Source organism: Rhinoraja longicauda, chromosome 39 (genome assembly GCF_053455715.1).
Source record: "Rhinoraja longicauda isolate Sanriku21f chromosome 39, sRhiLon1.1, whole genome shotgun sequence".
Lineage (NCBI taxonomy): Eukaryota > Metazoa > Chordata > Chondrichthyes > Rajiformes > Arhynchobatidae > Rhinoraja > Rhinoraja longicauda.
Genome location: NC_135991.1, coordinates 1,160,915 through 1,188,160, shown reverse-complemented (window position 1 = coordinate 1,188,160; position 27,246 = coordinate 1,160,915). Strand labels below are relative to the sequence as shown.

At 49.9% G+C, this 27,246-nt stretch overlaps 1 protein-coding gene across 7 annotated transcripts in view; it reads right to left on the bottom strand.

Moving 5' to 3' along the window:
- LOC144611043 (uncharacterized) overlaps nt 1–27,246 on the bottom strand; it is a 79,213-nt gene that overhangs the window by 13,458 nt on the left and 38,509 nt on the right. For 5 of the 7 annotated variants that reach the window (XM_078430127.1, XM_078430128.1, XM_078430129.1 and 2 more), the window contains 11 exons: nt 24,972–25,116; nt 24,301–24,377; nt 23,346–23,525; nt 20,553–20,694; nt 20,197–20,273; nt 14,354–14,563; nt 10,613–10,760; nt 9,577–9,653; nt 5,004–5,168; nt 3,451–3,543; nt 2,426–2,518 (listed from right to left, as the gene is read on the bottom strand). In XM_078430127.1, the coding sequence (XP_078286253.1) occupies nt 2,426–2,518; nt 3,451–3,543; nt 5,004–5,168; nt 9,577–9,653; nt 10,613–10,760; nt 14,354–14,563; nt 20,197–20,273; nt 20,553–20,694; nt 23,346–23,525; nt 24,301–24,377; nt 24,972–25,116 (1,407 nt within the window). The remainder of the gene's footprint in view (nt 1–2,425; nt 2,519–3,450; nt 3,544–5,003; nt 5,169–9,576; nt 9,654–10,612; nt 10,761–14,353; nt 14,564–20,196; nt 20,274–20,552; nt 20,695–23,345; nt 23,526–24,300; nt 24,378–24,971; nt 25,117–27,246) is intronic. The other 2 variants (XM_078430131.1, XM_078430132.1) reach the window with 2 other exon arrangements.

The following is a 27,246-nucleotide window of genomic DNA, read 5'->3' as shown; positions in this document are numbered from 1 at the left end:
CCTCTCCTGCACTGTGTATCCTGACACCTCCCCTAATCCAGCCTCCCCTCACTCCAGACTCCTTCCTATTCCCACTTTACACTTCCCCCCAACACCACACACTGTCCTCTCCCATCCCGTGCTCCCTCCTCCCTCACTCAACGCCCCTTCCTCCCTCACCCCGCCCTCAACCTTCCCCACCCCACACTCTCTCCTCCCCCAAACCCCTCGTCCGGCACCCGCACCCCACACACCTCCCCATCCCCCTCTGCATCCACTCACCCCACACCTCCCCCAACACCCTCTCCTTCTAGCCTCACCCCTCACCCCCTTCACTCCACCCACCAACCACTCTGCAAGCTCTTTCACACCTCCAGCACACCCCCTCCCTAACCTCACACTCCCTCCGTCTTTCCCCCTACCTCACATTGCGTGCTCTTCCCACCCCACACGTTCACCTCCATCAACCCTACACTCTATCCTTCCCCTACACCAGACCACTCCCCCACTCCAGATTCTTCCTCCCTCCTCCAAACACCACCCTCCCCCCACTCCAGAACCTCTCTCCTGACTCCAGAGCCTCTCCCCCCACTCCAGCCCCATCTCCCCCCACTCCAGCCCACCTCCCCCCCACTCCAGCCCCCCCCCCACTGCAGCCCCCTCCCCCCCACTCCAGCCCCCTCCCCCGCCACTCCAGCCCACCTCCCCCCCACTCCAGCCCACCTCCCCCCCACTCCAGCCCACCTCCCCCCCACTCCAGCCCCCTCCCCCGCCACTCCAGCCCACCTCCCCCCCACTCCAGCCCACCTCCCCCCCACTCCAGCCCACCTCCCCCCCCACTCCAGCCCACCTCCCCCCCACTCCAGCCCACCCCCCCACTGCAGCCCCCCTCCCCCCCACTCTAGCCCCCTCCCCCCCCACTTCAGCCCACCCCCTCCCCACTCCAGCCCACCTCCCCACCACCACCCCCCCACTCCAGCCCACCTCCCCCCCACCTCCTCCCCACTACAGCCCACCTCTGCTACACGCCAGACCCCTCCTGCCCAACTACATCCCACCTCCTTCCCATTTCAGACACCTCCTGCCCCACTCCACACCACTGTTCCCCACACCACATCGCCACCACCTCTCTCTATCATTCCAGATCCCCTCAACCCCTACTCTCGCCTCCTTCTACCCTGTTGTCAATATTTCTCTCGTCCCCCTATCCTAGTTCCCCCCCACAACTGTGGTGCAAGACCCTCTTCCAACAATCCCACCATTGATACCTGAGCTTGTATCTGGTTCTGAGAGAGTGGACAAATCCTCCCGGGGGGGTGAGAGTGTGGTGTTGGGGGGGGGGGTGAGACTGTGGTGTTGGGGGGGGGTGAGAGTGTGGTGTGGGAGGGGGTGAGAGTGTGGTGTTGGGGGGGTGAGACTGTGGGGTTGTGGGGGTGAGAGTGTGGTGTTGGGGGGGGGTGAGAGTGTGGGGTTGGGGGGGTGAGAGTGTGGTGTGGGGGGGGTGTGAGAGTGTGGTGTTGGGGGGGTGAGAGTGTGGTGTTGGGGGGGGGTGTGAGGGTGTGGTGTTGGGGGGTGAGAGTGTGGTGTGGGGGGGTGAGAGTGTGGTGTTGGGGGGGGTGAGATTGTGGGGTTGTGGGGGTGAGAGTGTGGTGTTGGGGGGGGGTGAGAGTGTGGGGTTGGGGGGGTGAGAGTGTGGTGTGTTGGGGTGAGAGTGTGGGGTTGGGGGTGGTGAAAGTGTGGGGTTGGGGGGTGAGAGTGTGGTGTGGGGGGTGAGAGTGTGGTGTGGGGGGGGAATGTAAAGTGGGATTAGGAGGGAGTCTGGAGTGAGGGGAGGCTGGAGTGGGGGAGAGGGAATACAAGGGGAGGTGTCAGGATACACGGTCCAGGAGAGAAAGATAGAAACAGAAAATAGGTGCAGGAGGAGGCCATTCGGCCCTTCGGGCCAGCATCGCCATTCACTGTGATCGCGGCTGATCGTCCACAATCAGTAATCCGTGCCTCACTTCTCCCCATATCCCTTGATACCACGAGCCCCTGGAGCTCTATCTAACTCTCTTGAATCCATCCTCTCCCCACCCCACACGTTAAACTCCACCGACCCGACTCTATCCTCCCTCTTATCCAGACCCCTCCCCTCGCTCCAAACATCATCCTCCCCACACCCCAGACCCCTACTCATCATTCCAGACCCCCTCCTCCCACACTACAGACTCCACCTCCCCACTCCAGAGCCTCCTCCCCGTTCCAAATCCAACTCTCCCCACTCCGGAACCCATCCCACTCTTCCCCCACTCCACACTACCCACTCACTCCAGATCCCCTCAACCCCTACTCTCTCCTCACTCTCCCTGGTGCCAATGGTCCTCTTGTCTCCCAATCCTACTCTTCCCCCACTGGCATGATGCTTTGGTGCAAGACCCTGTCCCAATGATCCCTCCCTTGATACCTGAGCTTGTATCTGGTTCTGGGACGGTGGACAAATCCTCCTGGGGTTCGGGTGTTGTTTCCTGGGGTTCCTCAGTTGGTACGGAGGCTGGATCTGTAATAAAGTGTGGACAGACAGTGGGTGTAGTGGGGAAATAATGCAGCAGCTCTGTGGGATGGAAGGTGTCCGAAGTACACGGCGACACCAGTCTCTGGTGACCCCAATTATCCAGCCTTTCCTGCACCGCATATCCTGACACCTCCCCTTGCATTCCCTCTCCCTCTCTCCAACCCCCCTCACTCCAGACTCCTTCCTATTCCCACTTTACACTTCCCCCCAACACCACACTGTCCTCTCCCATCCCGTGCTCCCTCCTCCCTCACTCAACGCCCCTTCCTCCCTCACCCCGCCCTCAACCCTCCCCACCCCACACTCTCTACTCCCCAAATCCCTCGTCCTGCACCCTCACCCCACACACCTCCCCCATCCCCCTCTGCATCCACTCTCACCCCACACCTCCCCCAACACCCTCTCCATCTAGCCTCACCCCTCACTCCCTTCACTCCACCCACCAACCCCTCTGCAAGCTCTTTCCTCACCTCCAGCACACCCCCTCCCTAACCCCACACTCCCTCCTCTTTCCCCCTACCTCACATTGCGTGCTCTTCCCACCTCACATTCACCACCGTCAACCCTACACTCTATCCTTCCCCTACTCCAGACCCATCCCCCCACTCCAGACCCTCTCCCCTGACTCCAGACCCTCTCCCCTCACTCCACACCCCTACTCCTCACCCAAGACATTCTACACCAGACTCCATTCCCTCCACTCCAGAGCCCTCCCCCCGATCCAAACCTAATCCTCCCCACTCCACACGCCATCCTCCCTGTCTAAGGACGACCATCGCCTTCCTCTCACTCCAGATCCCCTCAACCCCTACTCTCTCCTCCCTCTCCCCTGTGTCAATATTTTTTGTCCCCCTATCCTACTCTTTCCCGTGAAGGTTTGGTGCAAGAACTTGTTCCAATGATCCCTCCATCGATACCTGAGCTTGTATCTGGTTCTGGGACAGTGGACAAATCCTCCCGGGGTTCGGGTGTTGTTTCCTGGGGTTCCTCAGTTGGTACGGAGGCTGGATCTGTAATAAAGTGTGAACAGACAGTGGGTGGAGTGGGGATGGAAGGAGACCGATGTAGACCAGCAGTTGTTGGGGAGTGTCCAGCCCTCGCCCGCATCAATCTGCTCTGCTCCACTCTCCCTCCACTCCATCATTCCAGCCGTTGCCCCATGCTCTCCGCCAGTCTCTCGGCCCTCTATACCATTGACTCCATCTACACTTCACGCAGCCTCGGCAAGACAACCAACACGATCAAGGACCAGTCTCACTTCAGACACTCCCTCTCCTTCCCTCTCCCATCACGCAAGAGGTACAGAAGTGTGAACACACCCCTCCAGATCCAGGAACAGTTTCCTCCCAGCTGTTATCAGGCGACTGAATCATCCTGTTGCCAACAAGAAGTGGCCCTGACCGAACAACAACTCATTGAAGACCCTCAGACGATTTTTAATCGGATTTTACTATATCTTGCACAAAATGTTATTTCTTTAATCAGGTATCAATACAATGTGAACTCCTTGAATGTAATCATGTATAATCTATTTACTGACTGGATCGCACGCAACAAAAAAACCTAACGTCCCCCCACCCCAACCCTTACCCCACCCCCCGCCCCAACCCTCACCCCAACCCCGCCCCAACCCTCACCCCACCCCCGCCCCACCCCCGCCCCAACCCTCACCCCAACCCTCACCCCACCCCCGCCCCAACCCTCACCCCACCCCCGCCCCACCCCCGCCCCAACCCTCACCCCAACCCCCGCCCCAACCCTCACCCCACCCCCGCCCCACCCCCGCCCCAACCCTCACCCCAACCCCCGCCCCAACCCTCACCCCATCCCCGCCCCAACCCTCACCCCAACCCCCGCCCCAACCCTCACCCCAACCCCCGCCCCAACCCTCACCCCACCCCCGCCCCAACCCTCACCCCACCCCCGCCCCAACCTTCACCCCACCCCACCCCCGCCCCAACCTTCACCCCACCCCCGCCCCAACCCTCACCCCACCCCAACCTTCACCCCACCCCACCCCAAGTGGGGCAATGGGTGGGTGGGTCAGTGATAGGGTGGGGGCAATGGGTGGGTGCGTCAGTGACAGGGTGGGGGCAATGGGTGGGTGGGTGAGTGACAGGGTGGGGCCATGGGTGGGTGGGTCAGGGACAGGGTGGGGGCAATGGGTGGGTGGGTGAGTGACAGGGTGGGGCAATGGGTGGGTCAGTGACAGGGTGGGGGCAATGAGTGGGTGGGTGAGCTGGGACAGGGTGGGGCAATGGGTGGGTGGGTGAGCTGGGCCAGTGGCCATCATGCATGTGTGTTGGGGTCAGTGACGTGGTGGGGTTCAGGCCCCGGTGGTTTGGTTCAGACAGTCGGTGTGGGACTGTGAACTGTCACAAATACGGATCGGTTTGGAAAATTGCTGTTTGGGCAATTCCCGGATTTACCCCACAGCCTCCCAGATGCGTCATGAAGAACAGGGACGTACCTGTACAATACACGTTCTTACAGCACCCCATGGGTACCAGCCGATACACAAAGAACCCCTTGCAGTGTTTCACCTTGATCTCAAGCTGTTTGTGACAGTGATTGCTTTCCCAGTTAAGACAAACTCTCCTGATCACCTCCCCGTCTCTCATACTGGGATGGGCACCTGAAATGAGGTTTGTAAACATTATAAATTGTACCCGGTCCCACAGTGCAGCAGGGATTGTGAATGTGGAGCCAGTGTAATGCAATGATCACAACCCACGGTCCAGTCTGAGCTGACTTCATCAGTGTTGAGCTGATACCCTCACCCTCGCCTGAGAGCGCCCTCTGGTGCCGACACCCTGGGGTGCCGGGTCTGGACTGGAAACACAGGGGTGGACCATGTTGGGTGCTGTGTATCAGAAGCAGAGCCTCACATGTCAGCACCTATCTAGGGCAGGGCTTCAGCTGTCAGCACCCAGGAATGAGTGTGTTTACACATGGATGGGGATTTGATGGCACTTGGCCTGTACACGCCGGAGTTTAGAAGGATGAGGGGGGACCTCATTGAAACTTACTGAATAGTCAAAGACCTGGATAGAGTGGATGTGGAGAGGATGTTTCCACTGGCGGGAGTGTCTTGGACCACAGGTCATAGCTTCAGAATTAAAGGACGTTCTTTTAGGAAGGAGATAAGGAGGAATTTCTTTCGTCAGAGGTTGGTGAATCATATCATCATCATATCATATATATACAGCCGGAAACAGGCCTTTTCGGCCCTCCAAGTCCGTGCCGCCCAGCGATCCCCGTACATTAACACTATCCTACACTCACTAGGGACAATTTTTACGTTTACCCAGCCAATTAACCTACAAACCTGTACGTCTTTGGAGTGTGGGAGGAAACCGAAGATCTCGGAGAAAACCCACGCAGGTCACGGGGAGAACGTACAAACTCCTTACAGTGCAGCACCCGTAGTCAGGATCGAACCTGAGTCTCCGGCGCTGCATTCGCTGTAAAGCAGCAACTCTACCGCTGCGCTACCGTGCCGCCCTGTGGAATCTGTGGAATTCATTGCCACAGAAGGCTGTGGAGGCAGTCAATGGATATTTTTAAGGCAAACATAGATAAATTCTTGATTAATATGGTGTATCAGGGGTTATGGGGAGAAGGCAGGAGAATGAGGATAGGAGGGAGAAATAGATCACCCACGATTGAATGGTGGAGTAGACAATGGGCCGAATGGCCTAATTCTGCTCCATCAGGAGCGGGACGTCACCTGTCAGCATCCATCAGGGGCTTTGGGCCCTAAAAGTACATTTGGGATCGAATTGTCTAAACGAGAAGGCATATACTACAGCAAAGATGAACGGGAAGCCAGAGGATTGGGAAACCTTTAAAGAACAACAGAAGGTAACTAAAAAGGCAATACGAGGAGAAAAGATGAAGTACAAAGGTAAGTTAGCCAAGAATATGAAGGAGGATAGTAAAAGCTTCTTTAGGTACGTGAAGAGGAAAAGATTAGGTAAGACAAATGTGGATCCCTTGAAGACAGAAACAGGTGAATTTATTATGGGAAACAAGGAAATGGCAGGTGAGTTGGACAGGTACTTTGGTTCAGTCTCCGCTGAGGAAGACACAAACAATCTCCCAGAACTACTAGGGGAGAGAGGATCTAGGGTGATGGAGGAACAGAAGGAAATTCACATTAGTCAAGAAATGGTGTCGGGTGGACTGGTGGGACTGAAGGCTGATAAATCCCCAGGGCCTGATGGTCTGCATCCCAGGGTACTCAAGGAGATGGCTCTAGAAATCGTGGATGCATTGGTGGTCCTTTGAGAAAGCCTTTCACAAGGTCCCATACGGGAGATTCGTGGGCAAAATTAGAGCTCATGTTATTCGGGGGGAGAGTATTGACATGGATAGATAATTGGTTGGCATACAGGAAACAAAGTGTAGGAATTAACAGGTCTCTTTCAGAATGGCAGGCAGCGACTAGTGGGGTGCCGTGTGGCTCGGTGCTGGGAACGCAGCTATTTACAATATTTATTAATGATTTAGGAATTAAAAGTAACATTAGCAAATTTGCAGATGACACAAAGCTGGGAGGCAGGGTGAACTGTGAAGAGGATGCTACGAGAATGCAGGGTGATTTGGATAGGTTGGGTGAGTGGGTAGATGCATGGCAGATGCATAATGGGGATAAATGTGAGGTTATCCACTTAGGTAGCAAGAACAAGAAGGCAGATTCTTCACTGGCGTTCTTCACTGCCTGCTGTACCTGCATGATTCCTTTCAGTGACTGATGCACTAGGGCACCCAGATCTCGTTCTACGTCCCCTTTTCCTATCTGAATGGTGTCATTAGGAAAAGGGGAAGTGCAACGAGACCTGGATGTCCTTGTACATCAGTCACTGAAAGTAAGCATGCAGGTATCATGGCTGATCATTCTCAATCAGTACCCCGTTCCTGCGTTCTCCCCATACCCCCTGACTCCGCGATCCTTAAGAGCTCTATCTAGCTCTCTCTTGAATGCATTCAGAGAATTGGCCTCCACTGCCTTCTGAGGCAGAGAATTCTACAGAATCACAACTCTGACTGAAAAAGTTTTTCCTCATCTCCGTTCTAAATGGCCTACCCCTTATTCTTAAACTGTGGCCCCTGGTTCTGGACTCTCCCAACATTGGGAACATGTTTCCTGCCTCTAACGTGAACAACCCCTTAATAATCTTATACGTTTTGGTAAGATCCCCTCTCATCCTTCTAAATTCCAGTGTATACAAGCCTAGTCGCTCCAGTCTTTCAACATATGACAGTCCAGCCATTCCGGGAATTAACCTATGCTGCACGCCCTCAATAGCAAGAATATCCTTCCTCAAATTTGGAGACCAAAACTGCACACAGTACTCCAGGTGCGGTCTCACCAGGGCCCTGTACAACTGCACAAGGACCTCTTTGCTCTTATACTCAACTCCTCTTGTTATGAAGGCCAACATTCCATTGGCTTTCTTCACTGCCTGCTGTACCTGCATGCTTCCTTTCAGTGACTGATGCACTAGGACACCCAGATCTCGTTGTACGTCCCCTTTTCCTAACTTGACACCATTCAGATAATAATCTGCCTTCCTATTCTAACCACCAAAGTGGATAACCTCACACTTATCCATATTAAACTGCATCTGCCATGCATCCGCCCACTCACACAACCTGTCCAAGTCACCCTGCAACCTCATAGCATCTTCCTCACAGTTCACACTGCCACCCAGCTTTGTATCATCTGCAAATTTGCTAATGGTACTTTTAATCCCTTCATCCAAGTCATTGATGTATATTGTGAATAGCTGCGGTCCCAGCACCGAGCCTTGCGGTACCCCACTAGTCACTGCCTGCCATTCTGAAAGGGACCCATTTATCCCCACTCTTTGCTTTCTGTCTGTCAACCAACTTTCTATCCATGTCAGTACCCTACCTCCAATACCATGTACTCTAATTTTGCCCACCAATCTCCTATGTGGGACCTTGTCGAGAGAGAGAATCGTCCTTAGTGAAGACAGATCCAAAGTACCGGTTCAATTCGTCTGCCATTTCCTTGTTCCCCATAATAAATTCCCCTGATTCTGTCTTCAAGGGACCCACATTTGCCTTGACTATTTTTTTCCTCTTCACATACCTAAAAAAGAGGTCCTCCTGCAGTTGTACAGGGCCCTGGTGAGACCACACCTCGAGTATTGTGTGCAGTTCTCGTCTCCTAATTTGCGAAAGGACATTCTTGCTATTGAGGGAGTGCAGCGTAGGTTCACGAGGTTAGTTCCCGCGATGGCGGGACTGTCATATGATGAAAGAATAAAATGACTGGGCTTGTATTCACTGGAAATTAGAAAGATGAGAGGGGATATTATAGAAACATATAACATTATTAAGGGATTGGACAAGCTAGATGCAGGAAACATGTTCCTGATGTTGGGGGAGTCCAGAACCAAGAGCAACAGTTTAACAATAAGGGGTAGGCCATTTAGAATGGAGATGAGGAAAAACGTTTTCACACAGAGATTTGTGAATTTGTGGAATTCACTGAATGCATTAAAAAGAGAGTTAGATAGAGCTCGTAGGGCTAGAAGAATCAAGGGACATGGGGAGAAGACAGAAACGGGGTACTGATTGTGGATGATCAGCCATGATCACATTGAATGGCGGTGCTGGCTCGAAGGGCCGAATGGCCTATTCTTGCACCTATTTTCACTGTTTCTGTTTCTATAATTAACATTTAAAATCCGTAATTTAGAACCAATGGAAGTGTTTGTATTAAATTACTGCCAGTTGATTCACTCAGTCACAGAATGTGAGACGTGCCCAGCTCCCTGGGAGTTGCACCTCCACTGTACTGAGTGGAGCCTCTGGCACCGCGGCGGCTCACATGTGGGGGCAGCTCCATGCACTGATCCACAGGGCGACGACCAGCAAACTCTAGGATCCTAGAGCCCACCAGGGCCGGTCAGTGAAGATCCAGGGCCAGGTCACGGTCTGAGTGAAGAGACCTGGGTGCTCAGTATGGCCCTCCCCAGCCATACCAGAGTGGCAAACTCTGACCCTACCGTTTAACCAGCCTGGGCTTGACGCGGAGCAGTGATGTTTGGGAACCACAGTCTCGGGAATCTTCCATCCGCCGGAACTGAAACAACAATCAGAGAGTCAGTCCTTGAACTGGGGGACACAGCTCAGTCTGAAGAAGGGTCTCAACCTGAAACATTCCCCATTCCTTCTCTCCAGAGATGCTGTCTCACCCACTGAGTTACTCCAGCATTTTGTGTCTCCCTTCGATTTAAACCAGCATCTGCAGTTTTTCTCCTCCACATCTGGCTGCTCCACTGCGAATTCTACTCAAGGTATGTCTACTTTGACAAAGTTCTCCTCTCTTCGACGAGAGTTTAACAACATCCTCTCTCACTGCTCCCCTTCTGTGATTCCACCCGCCCCCCCAACTCTACGACCACGTTTTAACCCAGACTCGCTAAGAGTCTGAAGAAGGGTCTCAACCCAAAACGTCACCCATTCCTTCTCTCCAGAGATGCTGCCTGACCCGCTGAGTTACTCCAGCATTTTGTGTCCTTCAATTTAAATCAGCATCTGCAGTTTTTTTCCAACACACCTGAAGTGAGGCAGTTTGTTCACCCAGAGAGAGACTGGCATTGGGCCCACTCTCAATATTCACTCACCACTGGGAATCATTTGTTTTTGTGCCCTTTAATGGAGTCATGATGTTTGTACAGTTGTGAAATGGGACCCTCAGCCCACAATGTCCAGGCAAACTCTTGTGTCCAAACCCATTTGCAAACATATCGTGCCTTACCTAGTTGATCTTAGTAATGTCTCTTACACATAATAATTGCACATATTCTATCGCATGCTTTGGCCGTGTGTTCTGGATAATCAACCACTCTCCATCCCATTACAGTTCACCTTGGTCTCCCTGTCCAATTAATGTCATTGATGATCCCAGTTTCCCTGCATCTACACTATCCTATTACTATCATTGATTACCCTGGTCTCCCTCTATCTTTCTTTACTTGCCCGTGTTCTCTAATACAAATTTGGGCATTATTGATTAATACAATTATTTTAAAGTGTTACCTCTTAAATCTGTACCATCCCTCATGAAGGTTGTCATCATTCATCAAGTTTCCACTGTTGCACTCGGTGTTGGAACAACCCGTGCTCCTCCAGGGCTGATGAAGGACGGTGTGGTTTACACACGGATCACCGAGTGCAGAATCCGCGGCTGAGGACATAATAATGTCCAGTTCAGTCAAAGTCACACAGCATCTTTTGCATTCACCCATGTCCACCAAACTCGACTGTACTATCTGAAATATTACATGAATCAAATAAGTGGCCTGTTGTGAAACATCACGCGTCTATTCCCTCGACAGATGTTGGTTGACCTGCTGAGTTCCTCCAGCACTTTGCCTTTTACTCATGTTTGCAGCATCTGCAGTTTCTTGTGTCTATTTTTCAGCTCAGTTCATTGCTCTGCCTCTCATTATTTCTTAGTTCACATAATTGTGCAGCATAGAAACAGGCCATTCGGCCCAGCTCGTCCATGCCTACCAAGTACTCACCTGCATAGGAGTCCCATCCCCATGCATCTGCTCTGTACCCATCTATTCCTTCGCGAATGAAGTGATCATCTTAACACTTGAACGTTGCCCATCACTTAGCTTCAACCAATCATAGAGGCAGTGTATTCCAGTGCTCACCACTCTCACTCATCTGCCTTCTCCACATAACATATAACAATTACAGCACGGAAACAGGCCTGTCCGGCCCTACCAGTCCACGCCGACCATTCTCCCTGACCTAGTCTCATCTACCTGCACTCAGACCATAACCCTCCAATCCCCTCCTATCCATATACCTATCCAATTTACTCTTAAATAATAAAATCGAGCCAGCCTCCACCACTTCCACCGGAAGCCCATTCCATACAGCCACAACCCTCTGAGTAAAGAAGTTCCCCCTCATGTTACCCCTAAACCTTTGTCCCTCAATTCTGAAGCTATGTCCCCTTGTTGGAATCTTCCCCACTCTCAAAGGGAAAAGCCTACCCACGTCAACTCTGTCCGTCCCTCTCAAAATTTTAAAAACCTCTATCAAGTCCCCCCTCAACCTTCTACGCTCCAAAGAATAAAGACCCAACCTGTTCAACCTCTCTCTGTAGCCTAAGTGCTGAAACCCAGGCAACATTCTAGTAAATCTCCTCTGTACCCTCTCCATTTTGTCGACATCCTTCCTATAATTTGGCGACCACAACTGCACACCATACTCCAGATTCGGCCTCACCAATGCCCTGTACAATTTCAACATTACATCCCAACTTCTATACTCGATGCTCTGATTTATAAAGGCAAGCATACCAAACGCCTTCTTCACCACCCTATCCACATGAGATTCCACCTTCAGGGAACAATGCACAGTTATTCCCAGATCCCTCTGTTCCACTGCATTCCTCAATTCCCTACCATTTACCCTGTACGTCCTATTTTGATTTGTCCTACCAAAATGCAGCACCTCACACTTATCAGCATTAAACTCCATCTGCCATCTTTCAGCCCACCCTTCCAAAAGGCCCAAGTCTCTCTGTAGACTTTGAAAATCTACCTCACTATCAACTACTCCACCTATCTTAGTATCATCTGCATATTCACAAAATGCTGGAGTAACTCAGCAGGTCAGGCAGCATCTCGGGAGAGAAGGAATGGGTGACGTTTCGGGTCGAGACCCTTCTTCAGACTGATGTCGGGGGTGGGACAAAGGAAGGATATAGGTGGAGACAGGAAGATAGAGGGAGATCTGGGAAGGAGGAGGGGGAGAGAGGGACAGAGGAGCTATCTGAAGTTGGAGAAGTCGACGTTCATACCACCGGGCCGCAAACTGCCCAGGCGAAATATGAGGTGCTGCTCCTCCAATTTCCGGCGGGCCTCACTATGGCACTGGAGGAGGCCCATGACAGAGAGGTCAGACTGGGAATGGGAGGGGGAGTTAAAGTGCTGGGCCACCGGGAGATCAGTTGCGTTAATGTGGACCGAGCGCAGGTGTTCAGCGAAGCGATCGCCGAGCCTGCGCTTGGTTTCGCCGAGTTAATGCGGACCGAGCGCAGGTGTTCAGCGAAGCGATCGCCGAGATATCATAGTATCATCTGCATATTTACTAATCCAATTTGCCACACCATCATCCAGATCATTAATGTAAATGACAAACAACAGTGGACCCAACACAGATCCTTGGGGCACTCCACTAGACACTGGCCTCCAACCTGACATACAATTGTCAACCGTTACCCTCTGGTATCTCCCATTCAGCCATTGTTGAATCCATCTTGCAACCTCACTATTAATACCCAACGATTTAACCTTCTTAATCAACTTTCCATGTGGAACCTTGTCAAATGCCTTACTGAAGTCCATATAGACAACATCCACAGCCTTGCCCTTATCAATTTCCCTGGTAACCTCTTCAAAAAATTCAAGAAGATTAGTCAAACATGACCTTCCAGGCACAAATCCATGTTGACTGTTTCTAATCAGGCCTTGATTATCCAAATAATTATATATATTGTCCCTAAGTATCTTTTCCATTAATTTTCCCACCACAGACGTCAAACTAATAGGTCTATAATTGCTAGGTTTACTTTTAGAATCTTTTTTAAACAACATGCCAACACGCCAATTACCATAAGTATAATTGTAATTATAATTAATTTATTAGTCAAGTATGTAAAAACACAAGGAATTTAATTTGCCATACAGTCATAACAAAATAGCAACAAGACACACAACCACATAAAAATGAATATAAACATCCACCACTCCCGCGGTCGTGGCAGTCAAACCCTCCACAGTCTGGGCGATCTCAGTCCCCATCCCCATCACCCACATAATACAAAACTAAAGATACACTAAAACATACATTTAACAACAGACTAAAAACAACAAAATAAGAAAATGACAAGACAGACTGTTGGCGAGGCTGCCATGGACGGCGCCACCCGGTGGTTTACCCTCTGCTTTTTTCTACCTTTGATAGAGGGGAAAGTTTCATGCAGTCTGCATCCCTCAGCATCTTATCGGATCCCTCTAAACACCTTCTGCTCCAGCAAGAACAGACTTAGTCTTTCCACAGATGTGTTGGAGAGGGGGGTCACAGAGGTTTACCAGAATGTTGTCTGGATTAGAGGGTATTAGCAATAGGAGATCTCGACAAACCTGGGTTACATTTTCCAAAGTATCCAAGGCTGACTGATGACCCGACAGATGTATATAGAATTATGGAAGGAAGGGTAGGTTAGGGTGGAGACTTCCATTACTAGAATACAGAGGGATACGGTGAAAGAGACAAGTGTAAAGGAGATTCACAAGGAGTAGAGCAGTAGGTGCCTGGAACGCACAGATGAGGTGGTGATGGAAGCATATATGACAGCAATGTTGCAGTTGCATTCAGACAGTAAAGCAGAGAATTGAAGGATATAGTTCAAATTGGCATTCAGGTCAGGGCAGATGTATGCTGAAAGGTTTGTTTTTGAACTCTACTGTTTTCCGTTCCATGCTATCTATGAATAAAAACTGACCTCAGTCAAATCACGAGAGCCCGAGGCGGGGCAAACGGTGATCAGCTATTCATCGTCACAAAAAACAAGACCTATAACTAGGTACGTAGTGTCACGCTGGCAGTTCACCTCAGACGAGGTGCGGGAGAATCCAGTAAAGTGATCACTGACTGCGGGTGGAGTTTGTTGTGTGTATTAGTAACTCGGGACAGTCCAAACTTTATACACAACCTCACCTATCTCTTGTCAATACAGAAGGAGCCACGTACCTGTACAATACACAGTCTCGTCGCTGGCTGTTGGCTTCAGCTGATACACAAAGTAACTGCTGCAGTTCTTAACCTTGATATCCAGGTTGTTGCTGCACCCGTTACCAAGCCCGGAGCCTCCAGTCTTGGTGTCTACATCTCCGGAGCCTCCAGATTCATTGAAACAAACCATCCTGGTCACCTCACCGTCTCCCGCTCTGGGATGGGAACCTGGAATCAGGTTTATAAACATTGTAAAATGCACCCGGTCCCACAGTGGTGGGGAATGTGAATCTGGAGCCAGTGTAATGCAATTATTCTGCTATTCTCACCCTCCCCAAATACACTCCACACAGCAGTACCTGCCCCCTGACACCTACCCACACTCCACACAGCAGCACCTGCCCCCTGACACCTACCCACACTCCACACAGCAGCACCTGCCGTCTGACACCTACCCACACTCCACATAGCAGCACCTGCCGTCTGACACCTACCCACACTCCACACAGCAGCACCTGCCCCCTGACACCTACCCACACTCCACACAGCAGCACCTGCCGTCTGACACCTACCCACACTCCACACAGCAGCACCTGCCCCCTGACACCTACCCACACTCCACACAGCAGCACCTGCTGTCTGACACCTACCCATACTCCACACAGCAGCACCTGCCCCCTGCCACCTGCCCACACTCCACACAGCAGCACCTGCCCCCTGACACCTACCCACACTCCACACAGCAGCACCTGCTCCATGACACCTGCCCACGCTCCACACAGCAGCACCTGCCCCCTGACACCTACCCACACTCCACACAGCAGCACATGCTGTCTGACACCTACCCACACACCACACAGCAGCACCTGCCCCCTGACACCTACCCACACTCCACACAGCAGCACCTGCCCCCTGACACCTACCCACACTCCACACAGCAGCACCTGCTCCATGAGACCTGCCCACACACCACACAGCAGCACCTGCTCCCTGACACCTGCCCACACTCCACACAGCACCACCTGCCCCCTGACACCTGCCCACACTCCACACAGCAGCACCTGCTCCCTGAGACCAGTTCCTGGTGATGAGGTCCTGTAGATCCTGAGTTTGATGGGAAATGCCAGCCTGGATATGCATTAACAGCTGACGAACCTGCAGCTCAAGGCCATATAGCTATTTATGAACATTGAAGGCTACAGTGGTGGTTGGTAGAGCTTCTGCCTCACTGCACCAGAGATCCAAATTTGTACCTGACCTTGGCTGCTGTCTGAGTTGAGTTTGCACCTTCTCCCTGTGACCGTGTTGGTTTTCCCCCCCTGGCTGCTCCTGTTCTCTCGCATATCTTAAAGACGAGTGGATTTGTAGGTTCAATGTCCTCTGCAAATTGCGTCTAATGTGTAGCGAATAAATACAAAAGTGGGATAACATAGAACTAGTGTGAATGGGTGACCGATAGTCGGTGTAGACAGTGGGACGAAGGGCCTGAGTCCATGCTCTCTTTCAACCAATATTCCGTTTGCGATATATTCAATGCTCATTTTTTTGGTGCCGTGGTATTAAACTAAATATTATCTATTCCTGCCGAAAACAGGCTCCCAATGGTGTGGCCTGTGATTCCCCTGAATGGAACAAGACTTGCCCCTGATTTGCTTCTGTTTAGATTTAGGTTGAATCTTGTCATCTGTACAGTGGTACAGTGGAAAACGTTGGCTTGCATGCCATTCAATCAGACCGGATAATGCTATCCATAAAAACAATCAACTCAAACTAAAGTACAAAAGACAGAGCAAAGGGTAGATACTGAGTGCAGAATAATGTTCTCAGCATTGTAACGCAGTAGTTCCAGAGACAAAGTTCAATCTCCGCAATAGGGTTGAGGTAAATCGGACAATACCCTGGGTTACTGAAGAACAGTTCAGAAGCCTGATAACAGAGACAACAGCTGTCCGCGAGTCTGATGGTGCATGCTTTCAAGCTTCTGTACCTTCTGCCCAACAAGGAGAAGGTGGAATGACCGGCGTGGAACAATACTTTGATTATCTTGGCTGTTTTTCCGAGGCAGCATGGTGTAGATGAAGTCAATTAGTGGGGAGACTGGTCTTTGTGATACACTGTGCTACATATACAACTGTCAGGTACCAACAACTATAGGTAATGGCAGCCACCCAATTAGACATACAGCACGGAATCAGGCCCATCGGCCCAACTCGTCCATGCTGTGCAAGATCCCACAGCTCACCTATTCCTATTTACCAAATGACTTAGATTGTATAAAGCACATGAATTACAAGTAACATATAACAAAATCAAAGCTCTGAAAATTAATCATAAAAAACAATCAAACAATTCAGAACTAAATCACAGCATAGTTTTATCCAAGACCGCAAAACATTGGAGAGAATTGTGAATGAAGCCCAGACCATCCCACAAACCAACCTCCCTTCAATTGACACCATTTATACCTCACGCCAACTCCACAAGACCACCAACACATTGAAGGGCGAGCCTCACCCTGGCGATTCCTGCTACTCTCCTCTCCCATCTTCCATGAGTGCAAAGGTGTGAAAATGCACACCACCAGATTCAGGGAATTTTTCCTCCTAGCTGTTATCTGGCAACTGACCCATCCAATCAATAACTAGATTGCCGTCCAGATCTGTTATCCACCTCATTGGAGACCCTCAGACTACCTTCAATCGGAAGTTGTTAAACTTTATCTTGCACTATTGGTTGGCAGACAGGAAGCAAAGAGTAGGAGTAAACGGGTCCTTTTCGGAATGGCAGGAAGTGGCGAGTGGGGTTCCGCAAGGCTCGGTGTTGGGGCCGCAACTATTCACCACATATAATAATAATAATAATAATACATTTTATTTATATAGCGCTTTTCATATACTCAAAGACGCTTTACAGAGATTTTGAGAACATAGGGAAATTAATAAATAGATAAATAAGTAAATAAATAAATGAACAGAGAAAGGAGACAGTAGGTGAGGTGACCTTCAGTGGTTGAAGGCAGTACTGAACAGGTGAGACTTCAGCGATGTTTTGAATGTGGTGAGTGTGGGGGAGTCTCTAACGGTTTGGGGTAGTGAGTTCCATAGGGTGGGAGCAGCGATGGAGAAAGCCCTGTCCCCCCAGGATCTGAGTTTAGTCCGGATGTGGGGGGATAGGAGATTGGCAGCGGCAGAGCGGAGGGTGCAGGTGGGAGTGTGCCTGTGGAGGAGGTCGGTCAGGTAGGATGGGGCCAGGTTATGGAGGGCTTTGTAGGTTATGAGGAGGATTTTGTACTGGATTCTCTGGGGGATGGGGAGCCAGTGGAGTTTATAAAGGACGGGGGTGATATGGTCACGGATCGAGGTGTGTGTGAGTAGACGGGCAGCGGAGTTTTGAATGTATTGAAGTTTATTGATGATTTTTGAGGGTGCGCCATAGAGGAGGCTGTTGCAGTAGTCCAGACGGGAGGTGATGAAGGCGTGGATGAGGGTTTCTGCAGCTGTGGAGGAGAGGGATGGACGGAGACGGGCAATGTTTTTGAGGTGGAAGAAGGCTGTCTTTGTGATGTGTTTGATGTGTTTGTCGAAGGAGAGGGTTTGATCAAGGATGATTCCAAGATTCCGGATGTGAGGTGAGGTGGATACTGGGAGACCATCAATGTTGAGGATGAAGTTTTGGGTGGATTTGGTGAGCATTTTTGGACCAATGATGATGATTTCAGATTTGTTGCAATTGAGTTTGAGGAAGTTTGATTGAAGCCAAGATTTGATTTCAGTAATGCAGTTTGTCAGTGTAGAGTGTGTGGTGGAGGAGATTGACTTGGTGGAGATGAGGAGCTGGATATCATCGGCGAAGCAGTGGAAGTTGAGACCATGACGGCGGATTAATTGACCAAGGGGGAACAGGTAGAGGATGAAGAGGAGGGGGCCAAGGACTGAGCCTTGGGGGACACCTTGGGGGAGGGGAGCGGTGGGGGATTTACAGTTGTTAATGGAGATGAACTGGTGTCTGTCAGAGAGGTAAGATTTAAACCAGGATAGGGCTGTGCCGGTGATGTTGAGGGAGGTTTCAAGTCGGGTGAGGAGAATGGAGTGATTTATGGTGTCAAAGGCGGCGCTGAGGTCAAGTAGGATGAGGATGTTGAGGTTGCCAGCGTCGGAGGAGAGGAGAATGTCATATAGTAATGATTTGGATGAAGGAATCAGAAGTAACACCAGCAGGTTTGCAGGTGACACAAAGCTGGGTGGCAGTGTGAACTGCGGAGAGGATGTTAGGAGGTTGCAGGGTGACCTGGACAGGTTGAGTGAGTGGGCAGATGCATGGCAGATGCAGTGCAATGTAGATAAATGTGAGGTTGTCCACTTTGGCGGCAAAAACAAGGAGGCAGATTATTATCTCAATGGTGTCAGGTTAGGTAAGGGGGAAGTGCAGCGAGACATGGGTGTCCTTATACATCAGTCACTGAAAGTTGGCGTGCAGGCACAGCAGGCAGTGCAGAAAGGATTTCATAACGAGAGGATTTCAGTACAGGAGTAAAGAGGTTCTTCTACAGTTGTATAGGGCCCTAGTAAAACCACATCTGGAGTATTGTGTACAGTTTTGGTCTCCTAATTTGAGGAAGGATATCCTTGTAATTGAGGCAGTGCAGCGTAGGTTCACGAGATTGATCCTGGGATGGCGGGACTGTCATATGAGGAAAGATTGAAAAGACTAGGCTTGTATTCACTGGAGTTTAGAAAGATGAGAGGGGATCTTGTAGAAACATACAAAATTATAAAAGGACTGGACCAGCTAGATGCAGGAAAAATGTTCCCAATGTAGGTATGTAGGTTAATTGACTGGGTAAAATGTAAAAACTGTCCCTAGTGTGTGTGTAGGATAGTGTTAATGTGCAGGGATCGCTGGGCGGCGCGGACTTGGTGGGCCGAAAAGGCCTGTTTCCGCGCTGTATCTGAAATATGAAAAATAAATATGAAATGTTGCGAAAGTCCATAACCAGGGGCCACAGTCTTAGAATAAAGGGGAGGCCATTTAAAACTGAGGTGAGAAGGAACTTTTTCACCCAGAGAGTTGTAAATTTGTGGAATTCTCTGCCACAGAGGGCAATGGAGGCCAAATCACTGGATGGATTTAAGAGAGAGTTAGATAGAGCTCTCGGGGTTAGTGGAATCAAAGGATATGGGGAGAAGGCAGGCACGGGTTACTGAAAGTGGATGATCAGCTATGATCACAATGAATGGCGGTGCTGGCTCGAAGGGCTGAATGGCCTCCTCCTGCACCTATTTTCTATGTTTCTATGTTACTATACGTTGCTCCCTTCATATTGTATCTGCCGATTGAAATCATGTAGAGTCCTTCTGCCGGCTGGTTAGCACGCAACAAAAAGCTATTCATTGGACATCGGTAAACGTGACAATAAGCTAAACTAAACTAAAATTCAGATCAACAGCCCGTTACTGGGAAACGCAGGGAGCTGGACCTCCACAGCCTGACTGTGCAAGGATCCATATCTGAGGGAATATAGCAGACAGCTTGGGTACAGTGTGTTGTACTTCGTGGTCCGGTACTTGTTGTACCTTTGTTGTGACTCTGGAAGGACCACGAGTACACATGTTTATGATGTTATCATGGTGGAGCTTAACTCCAGGCTGTTTATTCCAAGGCCGCCTGGATCCAGAGTGACCGCCTAATCACACCAATCACTTATATACACAGGCAGACAAAGTAGTTCTTGGATACACAATGTAGTCCCAGCAATATCACAACACAGTGTGCATGCAAGGGGCCCTCTGATTTGACATCATTCATCAGTCTGACCCTCTCCCAAAAGAGCTAAGTCCCAAAGTTGCATATTCTGACCCTACCGTTTAACCAGCCTGGGCACTTCCCGGAGCAGTGATGTGCTGGAACAGCAGTCTCCGGAATCTTCCGTCCGCCGGAGCTGAAACAACAATCAGAGAGTCAGCCCCTGAACGGGTGTTTTATTTACTGAGATCGGGAAGTGGTGCCCAATCTGTCCAAACCTTGTCCTCTGTCGATATTCCCAAAGCCAGATAATCTCCATTTTATTCATTGGACAGACTTTGCACAGATAATTCCCATCCCAGTTTTTACTCACTGCCCCCATGGTGATGACTGATGACCTGATTTTCCATCATATTCCCTTCCCTCACTCCTCCCCCACACCGACTGGTTTGACAGAATTATTTCCTCACATTACCTGTTGAATCTGTACCATTCTTCGACAAGGAGTTTATCAGACTTCCATTGGCCACTTGTGCACTGAGTGTTGGAACAACCCGTGCTCCTCCAGGGCTGATCCAGGACAGTGTGTTTTACACACGGATCACTGCGTGCGGAGTCTGTGGATGGAAGCAGGATCATGATCAATGTTGGTATCATGTCCACCTGCCGTCTCCCAGTCTCTGATACATCCAGGCCCACATCCATTGACGATGGTGGGGGGAAGCGGGTGGCCTGAATTGGAAAAGTGGGACGGTTGGGAGAGGAGGAGGAGGTGGGTTGGCTGGGATGGAGTGGGGTGGACTTTCAGAGAGGAGGTATGACTAGGAGAATGTCAAGGCGGCCAGGAAGGGTTGGGCCGGTTGGGACCGTGGATTTACGAAGGGGAAATCGTGCTTGACTAATCTACTGGAATTTTTTGAGGATGTAACTAGGAAAATTGACAGGGGAGAGCCGGTGGATTCGGTGTACCTCGACTTTCAGAAAGCCTTCGACAAGGTCCCACATAGGAGATTGGTGGGCAAAATTAGAGCACATGGTATTGGAGGTAGGGTACTGACATGGATAGAAAGTTGGTTGACAGACAGAAAGCAAAGAGTGGGGATAAATGGGTCCCTTTCAGAATGGCAGGCAGTGACTAGTGGGGTACCGCAAGGCTCGGTGTTGGGACCGCAGCTATTTACAATATACATCAATGACTTGGATGAAGGGATTAAAAGTACCATTAGCAAATTTGCCGACGATACAAAGCTGGGTGGCAGTGTGAACTGTGAGGAAGATGCTATGAGGTTGCAGGGTGACTTGGACAGGTTGTGTGAGTGGGCGGATGCATGGCAGATGCAGTTTAATGTGGATAAGTGTGAGGTTATCCACTTTGGTGGTAAGAATAGGAAGGCAGATTATTATTTGAATGGTGTCAAGTTAGGAACAGGGGACGTACAACGTGATCTGGGTGTCCTACTGCATCAGTCACTGAAAGGAAGAATGCAGGTACAGCAGGCAGTGAAGAAAGCCAATGGAATGTTGGCCTTCATAACAAGAGGAGTTGAGTATAGGAGCAAAGAGGTCCTTCTGCAGTTGTACAGGGCCCTAGTGAGACCGCACCTGGAGTACTGTGTGCAGTTTTGGTCTCCAGTTTTGAGGAAGGATATTCTTGCCATTGAGGGCGTGCAGCGTAGGTTTACTAGGTTAATTCCCGGAATGGCGGGACTGTCATATGTTCAAAGACTGGAGCGACTAGGTTTGTATACACTGGAATTTAGAAGGATGAGAGGGGATCTTATCGAAACGTATAAGATTATTAAGGGGTTGGACATGTTAGAGGCAGGAAACATGTTCCCAATGTTGGGGGAGTCCAGAACCAGGGGCCACAGTTTAAGAATAAGAGGTAGGCCATTTAGAACAGAGATGAGGAAAACGTTTTTTAGTCAGAGAGTTGTGAATCTGTGGAATTCTCTGCCTCAGAGGGCAGTGGAGGCCAATTCTCTGAATACATTCAAGAGAGAGTTAGATAGAGCTCTTAAGGATAGCGGAGTCAGGGGGTATGGGGAGAAGGCAGGAACGGGGTACTGATTGAGAATGATCAGCCATGATCACATTGAATGGCGGTGCTGGCTCGAAGGGCCGAATGGCCTCCTCCTGCACCTGTTATCTATTGTGAGAGAACGGATATGTCCCGTGGAGAAGAGGAAACACCCCGTCCCAAGTGACAGTGTTTTCACTCACAATGAAAGGATCTGTCAGCCCAAGGATCTGCGACAAACCAGGGCACAGGAGAAGGCAGCTCAGATTGGTGCTCCATGGTCGAATGGTGGGGGCAGGTTGTCATGAGCCAGGTTCTCCGCCTGAGACTTTCTGTTCATCTTCAGTTGTCAACCTCGGACCAGGTGTGTGTATGTGGGGTGTGTGGTTCCATGTGAGGCCAGGGGAGGGGTGACCACGGTAGATGGGTAGTTCAACAGGTGGGGGGCGTGGGTGACCATGGTAGATGGGTAGTTTATCCAGGTGGGGGATGAGTGACCATGGTAGATGGGCAGCTCACCAGGTAAGGGGGGTGGGTGACCATGGTAGATGGGTAGTTTCTCCAGGTGGGGGATGAGTGACCATGGTAGATGGGTACTTCACCAGGTGGGGGGTGGGTGACCATGGTAAATGGACAGTTAGTTCAGCAGGTGGGGGATGTGTGACCATGGCAGACAGGCATTTCAGCAGGTGGGGACTGGGTGACCATGGTAGATGGGTAGTTCACCAGGTGGGGGATGAGTGACCATGGTAGATGGGTAGTTTCTCCAGGTGGGGGATGAGTGACCATGGTAGACGGGCATTTCAACAGGTGGGGGGTGGGTGGGCAATTGTACTGGGGGTTGGGAGGTGTGACCATGGCAAACGGGCAAGATGGGGACAAGAGTACTTGGTGCGGGGAGTGGACAGGAGTTATTGCGTGTGTTCCAGATGGAGCATGTGCATCGGATGGTAGACGGGTCACATGTCAGTGATAGGGAGGGGGATAGGGAGTGGGGGAGGGTGTCACAGTACATTCACAGGGTGGATGTCACATGTCAGTCCAAGGTGTTGAGGCTCAGGCACAGCAGCGTGATCAGACTGGGGGAGAGGGAGATCTCAGTGAGGTGAGAACTGTCATGGACTGGAATATTCAGCCCTGTTTGTGTGCTGATGATTCAGGACGTCCCAGAATTTTCCGCTCCCCGTTCGGTCCATACACACTCTGTACACCCCCATCAATACTTTATCAACATGGAGAACAACATACCTGCACAATACACACTATTAGATCTGGGTGTCCGCTTCAGATAATACACAAAATAACTGTCACAGTTTTTAATCGTGATCTCCTGATGTTCGAGGCAGGTGTCTAGTTTATAATTGTTGTTAAACCAGTTAAAACAGACTTCCCTTTTCACCTCCCCTTCTTGCTTCGTGGGATGGGCACCTGGAATGAGTTTATAAACATTGTAAAATGTACCCGGTCCCACAATGCAGCGAGGAAAATGAATCTGGAGCCAGTGTCACGCAGCGATCACAACCCATGGTCTGACCTGCCTCAGTCAGCAGTGAGCTGCTGCCATCACCCTCCCCCCCCCCACACTCCCCACAGCAGCACCTGCTCCCTGAGACCCTGTGGGTCACTGGGCCCTTGAATGAACACACAGACCCACCCCTGACCTGCCTCAGCCTCAGGCTGATTGGCCATTAAACATCGCAAAGTCTTCCACACATATTTAGAGACATTAACATTGAAAATATACAAAACCTATTCAAATAAAATCAGAATATTAAAATAAACATAATCAGGCTTTGTAAAAAGTAAATGTGATGAACCTAAAGCAGAGAAGTCTTGTTATAGCTGTGCAGTGTTGATGAGACCATACCCTGGCCACGCTCTCATCTCACTGCTGCCATCGGGAAGGTGCAAGAGCCTGAAAACCGTGACCTCCAGGTTCAAGAACAGATTATCCCAGCAATTATCAGGCTCTTGAACACTTCACAACACTAACCTCATCATCCATGATCTTCCATCGACTATGTCTTTGGTTGCACTACAGACTTTGGTATTTGCTCTGTTACAGTTACCAAGTGTTGCGCTTATTAATACATTGTATTTTTTATTATTCTATTTTATCTGTAGAGCTGCACAGATCTGGATCATCACTCTGACATTTGCTAAAGTAACAGAGTGCATCAGTTGTACATTCTTGTCCACCTACCATTTAACCAGCCGGGACGCCACCCAGAGCAGCGATAGAATGGAACTGCACTCTCGGGAATCTTCACGTTGTCATAACTGGAACAACAAGCAGAGAGTCAGCCCCCGACTGAGGGAAAGATGAGCGACTGGAGTCTACACCATCGCACTGTCCAATATTGGTCCAGTGCCAGGAAACCCTTTTTTGCCCTCTCCAAAATCTCCCTTTCCTTCCTCCAGAATGTAGGAGTTTCCTTTCCCTATACTCCACTCACTGTCCCAGAATGGGGGTTGATACTATCAATCTAACACGCCTTATTCTCTTTCAGTTACTTGATATATGACAGTAGGTTGCTATTCAGCCCATCACAATCATACTAGCCCTCAGGAAAGTGAGTCCTCAGCCCTCTGCCCCCTCTCCTAATTTCCCTGTAGCACTGCAACTTATTCCCTCTCACCTGCCCGTGAATACTCCATTGATTATTTTGCCACTTGCCTCCACGAGTGGGAGTTCACAGGACCAGTTCATCTACCAGCATATATTTGGGATGCGGGAACACCAGGGGGAAACCCACCCAGGGAAGACCATGCAAATCCACATAGAAAGCACCAGATGTCAGGATCGAACTAGGATCCTTGGAGATGCAAGCCCCAGCACTAACTCCGACACATTCTCACGTGCGATCTGTTTACCTGCTAAATCTGTACCACCCTTTCTTCAGATTTCTATCATCCATCCATCGGCCACTGCACCAAGTTCTATGGCAACCCGAGCTCCTCCAGGGCTGATCCAGGACGGTGTGGTTTACACACGGATCACCAAGCGTGGAGTCTGCAGCTGTGGGACATGATGATGATCAGCGTTAAAGTCAGACTGAGCTAAGTTCACTCAAACCCCAGCCACATCCAACAACACAGGAGCAGCAACAACCTCTGATTTAGAGCCAGTGATAAAAAGCAGCACAGAAACGAGCCCCACAACCACAATATCAAGGATTTGGTTTATGTTTGGTATTGTCACGTAATATTTCATTCCAGCCTTTTGGCCATCTGGACTAATCGCAAATGCCTACAATAGGTCCATATCATTCTGTGTCTTGTCTGTTCACATATCTGTGTAAATGAATCATAATTCCCATGATTGGTTCTGATTCTACCACCCTCTCTGGCTGCACATTCACCACTCTGTGTGGAAGAACCAAGCATTCCAAGTTATTCCCTCTAGCCAGTATAAAGGTCAACCAAATGAACACATAAATGATTCCTCCATCTTGCTTTCACTGCCTCACACATTATAGTGAAAAAGGGACTGGGGGAGACCAATGGGCCCAACTGGATGATGCCAGCTCCTGCTGCAGGAAACCCATCATTTCCATTCCTCCCTCATTAGTTCCCTTCAGCCCTGCAACTTATTTTCTTTCACACAGACTATTCAATTCTCTTTTCATAGAGTCATATATCATGGAAAAGGCACTTCAGCCCAACCTGCCTACACTGGCCAGCATGTCCCAGCTACACTGGTCCCACCTGCTCACGTTTGGCCCATATCAATTTATATTTAATATAAAGTAGTTCATATACATCTTGTACAGTAGTAAGCTGTATTGAAGGGAGCTGATTGGGCAAAGAGAAGCTGGCCATGCTGATTGAGTTATCTAGGACCAGAGCCAATCCTTTCAGGGTGGGTAGGGAAGAGATCTAAATGGAGACAGAGGTATAATATTTGTAACTTTCTCCTGCAAATCAAATTAAAATTGGAGGAATAGTGGAAGCGAAGGTGGTTATCTAATAACAAGATTATTATCAACTGGGTCTATGAGCCAAGCAACAGCAGATAGATATTAATACAGATAAATGCGAGGTGTTGCATTTTGGTAATGCAAGCCAGGCAGCAATTACACAGAGACACTGAGGGGTACAGGTACATAGTTCCAATGAAGTGGTGATACAGGTAGACTGGGAAATAAAGAAGGTGGTGACACAAGACACTGCAGATGCTGGAATATAGAGCAAAAATACAAAGTACTGGACAAACTCAGTGGGCCAGGCAGCACCGTTGAATAAATGGACAGAAGACGATTTGGATGAGGCCCCTGCAGACTGATTGTAAAGCTGTAAAAGAGGTGAGGGTGGGGGCGGGACAAAGCCTGGCAAGTGAAAGGTGGATGCAGGTGAAGGGTGGGAGATTGGCAGATGGAAGAAACACTCAGCAGATTGAGCAAAGAGAAATAGATTCAACGTTTCAAGTTAAGACACTTCATTCAAAAAGTGCGTTAAAACCTTTGCATATTGATAAACTATTTAGAATGTGGAAAGACAGCAGTCAATTTCTGGAATGCATCGCCCACAAACTGCAACAGGATGTCGAACAATAATGTGTTTAATGACAATAACAGGACAATACCACAAAGGCAGAACTCTTGCAGTTTACTTGGAGCATGGCTGGGGAGTTCAGTAGAGCTCCTCTCCTTGAGCAAAGCTGCCTCGGCACTGTGTGGAAATCAGCCTAATGTCGGTCTGGAGTCTCTGACGCACCAACCAGACACAGGGGATGGGAATACCGAGGATGCTGGCAGCAATTCCAGAAGGGACAGGGGCAATAATGGTTGTGTGAACAAACAGAAGGGAGATACATGGGTCTGCTGGGTGGACGAAACAGGGACTGGGGCAGAAACAAAATGTTCCTTTGGCAAGTATTAATTGATATTAGTTTAATGCAGTAGAGATTCACCAGGATATTTTTAAGGCAGAGATAGATAGATGGATTCTTGATTAGTACGAGTGTCGGGGGCTATGGGGAGAAGGCAGCAAAATGTAGTTCAGAGGGAAAGATCGTTCAGCCATGATTGAATGGCAGAGTAAACCTGATGGGCCGGATGGCTTCATTCTGCTCTATCACTTATGAACTTGAATCAAGGACAAGTCGCACCCTGGCCACTCCCTCTTTTAAATCAAGGATGAGTTGCAC